Source organism: Sardina pilchardus, chromosome 9 (genome assembly GCF_963854185.1).
Source record: "Sardina pilchardus chromosome 9, fSarPil1.1, whole genome shotgun sequence".
In the NCBI taxonomy this organism is placed as follows: domain Eukaryota; kingdom Metazoa; phylum Chordata; class Actinopteri; order Clupeiformes; family Clupeidae; genus Sardina; species Sardina pilchardus.
The window spans coordinates 5,026,830-5,034,786 of record NC_085002.1 but is presented as its reverse complement, the minus strand read 5'-3'; the positions used below and the strand labels follow the sequence as shown (position 1 = coordinate 5,034,786).

The 7,957-nt window shown below is 43.5% G+C and overlaps 1 protein-coding gene across 1 annotated transcript; it reads right to left on the bottom strand.

The window, feature by feature from the left end:
- Nucleotides 1–218: 218 nt before the first annotated feature.
- LOC134092493 (cytochrome P450 2K1-like) lies at nucleotides 219–7,484 on the bottom strand. Its single transcript, XM_062545382.1, has 9 exons — nucleotides 7,196–7,484; nucleotides 5,721–5,883; nucleotides 5,283–5,432; nucleotides 5,007–5,167; nucleotides 4,406–4,585; nucleotides 3,970–4,111; nucleotides 1,263–1,447; nucleotides 765–906; nucleotides 219–459 (listed from the first exon to the last, which is right to left on the bottom strand). Exons 1-9 carry the CDS (start codon nucleotides 7,397–7,399, stop codon nucleotides 272–274), a joined length of 1,515 nt encoding a protein of 504 aa, XP_062401366.1. The 5' UTR covers nucleotides 7,400–7,484; the 3' UTR covers nucleotides 219–271.
- Nucleotides 7,485–7,957: the final 473 nt, after the last annotated feature.

Sequence of the window (7,957 nt, the reverse complement as noted above, 5' to 3'; positions counted from 1 at the left end):
AATTACACAACATATTGTTGATTTAAAGGGATATTTAATAGAACAAACATGACATTACAATATTATGTTGACAAAATATGTACAAAATGAGCAGATTCTGTCTGGTATATATTTCTAAAGCAGCTTGAAAAATAATTAAGAACAAAAAACAAAAAAAAGACAGACATTCTCTGTATTCCCATTCTGACTAAAATACGAGGTAGCAATAAATCAAAGTACCTCAGCATTTCGTTGTTAAATAATATTTACATTTAAACAGGTGATGAGGAAGCTAGGAGCGGCTGACGGCACACAGCTTGTGTGGGGAGGGGTTGAGGGTGAAGCCCACCGCCGGTGTGAGGTCCAGCTCGTCCTCAGAGACGCCGGGAGGAGGAGTGAAACGGAAGCGTTGAAGAAGAGACGTGAAGAAGAGGAAGAGCTCCATCCTGGCCAGACTCTCGCCCACACACACCCTGCGGCCTGAGACAAGAGAAAGAGAGGCAGAGAGACAAACTAAATAGAGAGACATACTGTACAGGGTTCTGTCTGGAAGAAACTAGATAGTGAGACATACTGTACAGGGTTCTGTCTGGAAGAACTACACCAGCTAAAAAAGACACTGAAAAACAATCATATGATTTTTTCGGATTAATCCGGAAGTGTGTAGAGTGTAGCGGATCACCCGTCTACTTTCCCTTTTAATAGTCCTATCTCACGTTAAAATGGAATGAAATAGGTGAACGCTGCCTCCTATGTCTATACAACAATAACAATAGGACCTATACCTGCAGAGAAGGGCATGAACGCGTCTCTCTTGACAAAGCGCCCCTGGTCATCCAGGAAATGTCCAGGGTGGAAGTCGTACGGTTTGGCCCATTCAGACTCATCGCGCAGCACGGAGGTCAGCAGGGGAAACACCGTGGTGCCCTACAGGACAGGTCAGGGGTCAGGGTTCAGGGTTCAGGGGTCAAACGACACAGAAAGGTCACAGGGCTGTTTTGGGATAAAGCTAGTTTGATAATGGATCAGAACAGCTGCCTGGAACACAGACCTTTTGGACTTAAAGTAGTGATCGTCATAGTGATCTGTTATTATTATTATTTTTTAATCTGTCTTATGACACTTTTTACGATAAAAATAGATGACACCAAACGAGAAAAAGCAAACAATAAATATCATAGGAAAGGTAAGAGAAATACAGCATATTACAGATTTTGCCATCATTTCACTACGGTACATAAAACACACAACACAGGCATACGGCATAAATAATGAGCTCAAACCTTCTTGATGAAGAAGCCCTGGAATTGGACGTCACAGCTGGTGGTGTGTGGGATGCTCATGGGCACGATGTTGGCGACTCTCTGGGTCTCGTGGATCACGGCGTCCGTATAGGGCATGCTCTTCCTGTCCTCCACCACAGGCTGCCGGCCGCCAATCACTCGGTCCATCTCCTCCTGGACGCGGTCTGCAAATGAGTCATCATGAAGTTTATTACCTCCGGCAAAGAGGCTATGTTTTCATCTGGGTTTGTTTGTTTGTTTGTTTGTTTGTTTGTCTGTCTGTCTGTCTGTTTGTTAGCAAGATAACTCAAAAAGTAATGGATGGATTTCGATGAAATTTTCAGGGAAGGTCAGACATGACCCAAGGAAGAAACTAATTTTGGGAGCGGTTCGTATCACCGTCGGGATTCCGGAGACATTTACGTGTTTTGCTTAGTGGTGTAAGGGCATGTAATGGCCACTCGGTGGCAATCTGAATAGTTTAAGTTCAAATGTATGACAACCTTTTCTAGTTCCTTTTTTTATCCAGGGTAGTCACATTGAGACAGAAGCAGGCTCGGACTGGCAATCTGTGCAGTCGGGCAAATGCCCGGTGGGCCGGTGCACATGTGGGCCGGTGGACTCCGAGATTCTTTTTTTTTTTTTTTTTTATGGCAAAATGTTTAAGTTATTTATTTGCGGCCCGTCATGTATAAATTGCTGTAGCCTAACATCATTGCTATGTAGTCCGCTGACAATTACGGCGGGGTTGGTGCTTCTTTCATTCATAGGCTATCACTCATTGCAAACGTTGTCCGTTATCTAGTGGATTTCATTGAAAGTGAAAGCAGACGGGTTGATCTGCGTTCTGCAAGTGTTCGATGTGTGTGATGCACTAGGCTATTTGTTTCTTAGCAGAAGCCATGAAACGGTAAAGGTCAAATTATTTATTTAAAAATACATCATTTAGGAAGTTGTTGTTTTTTTGTTGGCTTTGCTCGCGTTCGCGTCCAGTTTGACTTGTCAGGATTTTCCGATAATGACTGCAATCTCGTGATGCTGATAGCCTATATTGACTTATTTTCTGTGCGTGTAAACTATAGTGTAGGCTACTGTGCTTGAAACTGTGCCAGACTAGCCTAGGCCTACTGGTTTTCATCATTTTAACCACAAAGCCTGTCTACAGGTATACTAAATTGTTTAGCACCTTGTCATTTCGCGTTTGTCCAGCCGTTCACCTCCGTGCGGTGCGCCCCATGTCTTTCAAAACATATTTCGGGATAGTAGTAGTAGGCTACTATGCGAAAACGTATGATGATAGTAGGCTACTAAGAGATTAACACTTTGGCATGCTTGGCAAACATCAGTCTTGTAAATAATATTGAGATAAAGTTTTTAGTGGAAAAGTAGCCTATTTAAAGGCACAGTCTGCATTTTAATCCTATAGCTCTCCATCAGTGTGTGCGCAATTGTAAAACTATGATGCCTAGCCTACACAATCCTGGCATAGCAGCCTACAGTATAACAGGCCTACGATTTATTGTAGGAGAGGTGTAGGACATGTTACTTTGGAAGGAGAGGGAGTGGTGCAATTTGATTTTCTATGGAACTTAAATAAATATCAACAACCTTCAAGCAACCTCTTTAATCAGCATCAATATCAATAGGCCTATCTGGTTCACTATAGGCTATTGTACAAGACTAGAGGACTGTAAGGGGGCAGGCTATATATTATCATCAAGTAGGCCTATACTTAATAATGTAGTCAAAATTAGAACTTTATGTTGGTTTAAGTTCAAACAAAACATGTCATGAACTGAGAAAATCCATGGTTCTACATCATTGTTGGCAAAATGATCATGATAGCCTATATATTTCAGCCATATCTGGTTTAGAGTAGGCCTAGCTACTTTGCTCCATTATAAATGAGTTTTCTTTAGGCCTTATAGACTATATTGTAATATTTTCTCCCGGGGGGGCATGCCCAGTGCACAGTGGCCAACACTATAATACCTGAACTATACACTACAGTATACACTATAGCAGCGGTTCACAAACTTTCCCCCCCACGCCCACCTCCTACATCCTTATTTGGTGCTTGCCCGCACATGCGCGGCGGGGGGGGGGGGGGGGGCAATTGGGGATTGGGGGGTCGTCGGTCCAGTGGTGGGCCGGTCCAGGAGAAAAATGCCAGGGCCCAATTTTGTTCCCAGTCCGACCCTGGACAGAAGTCTCTTTTTCAAGTGAGCCCTGGGAACTTCATTACTGTTCTTATATGATGTGATCTCAGAGGGTATCAGTGGCTCTCTTACCCTGTATGTGAGGGTATTAGTGGTTCTCTTACCCTGTATGTGAGGGTATCAGTGACTCTCTTACCCTGTATGTGAGGGTATCAGTGGCTCTCTTACCCTGTATGTGAGGGTATCAGTGGCTCTCTTACCCTGTATGTGAGGGTATTAGTGGCTCTCTTACCCTGTATGTGAGGGTATTAGTGGCTCTCTTACCCTGTATGTGAGGGTATCAGTGACTCTCTTACCCTGTATGTGAGGGTATTAGTGGCTCTCTTACCCTGTATGTGAGGGTATTAGTGGCTCTCTTACCCTGTATGTGAGGGTATCAGTGGCTCTCTTACCCTGTATGTGAGGGTATTAGTGGTTCTCTTACCCTGTATGTGAGGGTATTAATGGTTCTCTTACCCTGTATGTGAGGGTATTAGTGGTTCTCTTACCCTGTATGTGAGGGTATTTGGCCATCAGTAGCAGCCCCCAGCGCAGAGTGGTGCCTGTTGTATCTGTGCCCGCTGCAAACAGATTGGCCACGGAGAAGACCATGTTCTCCTCATGGAAGAACGTATCTTTCCGTCCAGATTCCTGCCCAACACAGTCCCAGATTAGAAGCCAAAACAATCCAGACCATGCCATTTTTCACCTCATAATCTACTTATCCATAATTATGAGTCGATTTGATTTATATATCCTGAAATGCATTATGCACCTCTCCGCTTTATATTGCAACTGACATGTATTGTCAGTCATTGCATTTGATTATTCCACGTGCATCTATACGTGTGTGGCTGTATAACTGGGGCATGAACATATCCTTAATTTATTACATTACTACCAGATACAGTGTGAACAGACATGTGTATAATTCAGATCACTTACCTCTTCTTTCTGTTTTCGGATAAGGAAGGAGTCAACAAATCCTCTCTGCTCAAGGGGGTTGAGAGTGTCTTGCAGCTCGTTGATCAGCTTCCTCATCTCGTCAGTGTGCTCTTGCATCTTGCTTTTGAGTCTGCGCCAGCTTGCCAGCAGCGGACCCAGCCAAGGGAACATGACGAAAAGCTGCAAATATTAAGCATTGTCCGCAGTGGTTCATATAAAAGCAGTACAACTCTGTTGTACTGTGTGCATTGTGACGGCTCTGTGTTACAACTTATTGCAAGTCTATATACACACTCTGATGTCAGTGAGGAACAGAGTACACAAGTTGTGATGTTGTATTTTTCCACGTGTATCTATGCAGCAGAATGTTCTGTGGGGAAACAAGGTCGCCCTCTAGAAGCCATTGTATTGCTACAGCATCTTCGAATTGCGCTTTTACAACACTGCTGCAATGTTGAAGATCTACATCTGCCATTTTACCACATGATTTCAGGATAGGATAGGACATCACTAGACTGGTGAGTTTTAAGTAGAGCAGCTGTGTGCAATTCTGTTGGATTCCAGTTGCCTTTGTCTGAATGGGAGTAACCTGAAGACCCACCCGAACACCTGGAGATCCACCGAGTCGGATGTTTTCATTGGCTCTGTTGACCATGTCTTTGAAGCGCCGGTCGCTGTACTCGAACCTGCTGCCGTACACAATGGCGCTGATGATGTTTGAGACGGCATAGTTCACCGGCTGAGTCGTATCAAATGCTTTACCTGGGTGTACATACATCAGGGTCAATCACCTTGCAGGCCCTAGACATGTTACTAAGGTCTACATCTTAGCATCACAACCTGTCTAAATGCAAGAAGTAGCTTGAGTTCATCTCACCTTTAAAGTTTTCAAACACCTCTGCCAGGTATCGTGTCTCTTCAATTATTTTTTCCTCGCTGGTTTTTTTTCCCATGCCAAAGTCCCGCAGGTTTGTCAAGGCAAAGCGTCTCATCTCTTTCCACTGCTCTCCATTTGTGAAGATGATTCCTGTTATGTGGAGCAGAATCAGAACATGAGTGAGTAGCAGTAGACTGAACCATGAGAATGAAGCTCTTATTACACATTGAAAAGAAAATTAAGATTTGAATATTCTAACACAAAAACGTAACCATTTCAGCCAATGCATACAGCTCTGGATAACATTAAGAGACCACTGTAAATATTTCTGATGTTGCTGAGTGACATTTGAATGAGTTTTCGTGTCGTGGTCCCTTCATTTTTTACAAAGCTGTACAATCTACCATCTACAGAGAAGAGGAAATAGTGTTTTTATACCATGCCCTTTGTTTACAGCCTTGAATGCGGGATCGACATCCCGATCCCCAAACTCTTCAGCATGGTTAACCAGGGCCTCCTTCACCGTCTTATACCCCGACAAGATCACAATCTTCTTAGGTCCAAAGTGAACCGCGAAGACCGATCCGTACGTTTTGGAGAGCTGGGGGTCAGTTCAGTCAGACATTAATATCACTGCATGCTTGTGCAAGGCACAAAGAGAGCACTGATGTGAAATATCTCATCTTTAAGAAACCTTTGACATCTTTTTAAAAAATGCCTTAGACATCTATTAAAAAAAATGCCAAAAAGGGACAATAGAGTGTAACACTGTGCACTTTTTCACCTAAATTTGTAAAAGTGTTGACCTACTTAGTGGCAAAGAGGTTGCCGAAGGGTTACTTAAGGGTTGGTGATATTTTGCACATCTACACTTAGAGGTTTTGTGTGTGTGTATGAAGTGAATCGTGCTAAAACGGAGAACTATTTTATTTATTTATTTTTTTGAAAGATTTAGTTTTTAGATATAGCCTATAGAAATTGAGGTTTGTGAGCTAAATTATTAAGACAGCATTGATTTATTGAGGTTGGTGGCTCCAGTGTTTTTTAAATGTGCAATACAAACAAGGCTGCCTTCACCTGCCGTCAGTGTGATAAAGAGGTTGGTAATTATGTTGCTGATATGAGTATGTGTCTGTCTTAAATACCTAATTGCACAGAACATCATGACCTTTGCTCATGAGCAACGCTCTGTTTTATTTGACTGGTACTGTATGTTTTGCGGTGTCAGCACTGTTTTTGTTATAGCCTTTCACCCAGCATTATTTTAGCCTTATCACAAAGTCAGTCGCCTCGGGTGGCTCTCCTTCTTCCTTGCCACACCTTTGTACAATAATGAATCTACTCTGTGACAGTCTTGATAATTCATCTTTTTTTCATCTTTTCCATTTATACTGATTACTCTATTAACACTCCAAGATACATTTCTTCTGGAAGTGTCATTTTGTTATTAGATAAATGCCAAAAAGGGACAATAGAGTGTAACAGTCTGTGCATTTTTTCACCTAAATTTGCAAAAGTGTTGACCTACTGTACTTAGTGGCACAGAGGTTGCCGAAGCGTCACTTAAGGGTTGGTGATATTTTGCACAACTGCACTTAAAGCATGTGAGATACATCGCACCTTTTTCACCGTTTGAATAATGAACACCATACACAATCTTAATGCATGTGAATAAGGAACTTCACACACACTCTTAATGCATGTGAATAAGGAACTTCACACACTCTTAATGCATGTGAACAATGAACATCACACACACAGTCTTACAGTAATGCATGTCACACACTCTTCATGCATGTGAATAAGGAACTTCACACACACTCTTCATGCATGTGAATAAGGAACTTCACACACTCTTAATGCATGTGAATAATAAGCATCACACACACTCTTAATAAATCCTGAATCCTCACCTTACACAGCGCCTCGTGTAGACTCCTCAGGTCCAGCTGCAGCAGGTTCCCGATGATAGGCAGCGGTCTGGGTCCAGGGAGCTTCTTCCCTTTCTCTGGGCTGCTGACGCTCGAGTAGTGAAGGTAGGCAATCAGCAGCAGCAACCCAGCAACCAGCAGAGAGAATGTGCTGGGGACCTGGACAAGCCCCTCCAGTACAGCCATGGAGAGAGGCAGCTGAAGAGACCAGGCGATGACAACACTGTCAGGTGAAGAGACCAGGCGATGACAACACTGTCAGGTGAAGAGACCAGGCGATGACAACACTGTCAGGTGAAGAGACCAGGCGATGACAACACTGTCAGGGAAAGAGACCAGGCGATGACAACACTGTCAGGTGAAGAGACCAGGTTCTTGCTGTCTGTGAGCTGACTCTTGTCTTGGTCTTCTTTTTAACGGCATATTTAATGGTTTGTGGGAGGAGTCACGTCATCAGCTTTTGACGTGGTCATTGTTTCTGCATGTGGGCACAAACAGCCTTTCACCTACACGACAAAATGTACACACCACCCCATGCTGCTCCTGCTGCCCGGGCAAGTTAATAATCAGTCCATGTTGGAGAGGCTGGTCCACGTCCTAAGCCAATCACTGGGTCAATCACCACTTCACCTTTCTCCCAGACAGGTATACAGTATGGACACGCCTCCCTTCACCCTCAGCCCTGCAGGTGAGCTGAACCTTCACCTGACGGTTCTGTAATTACTACAGTATCATTTTCTCCAC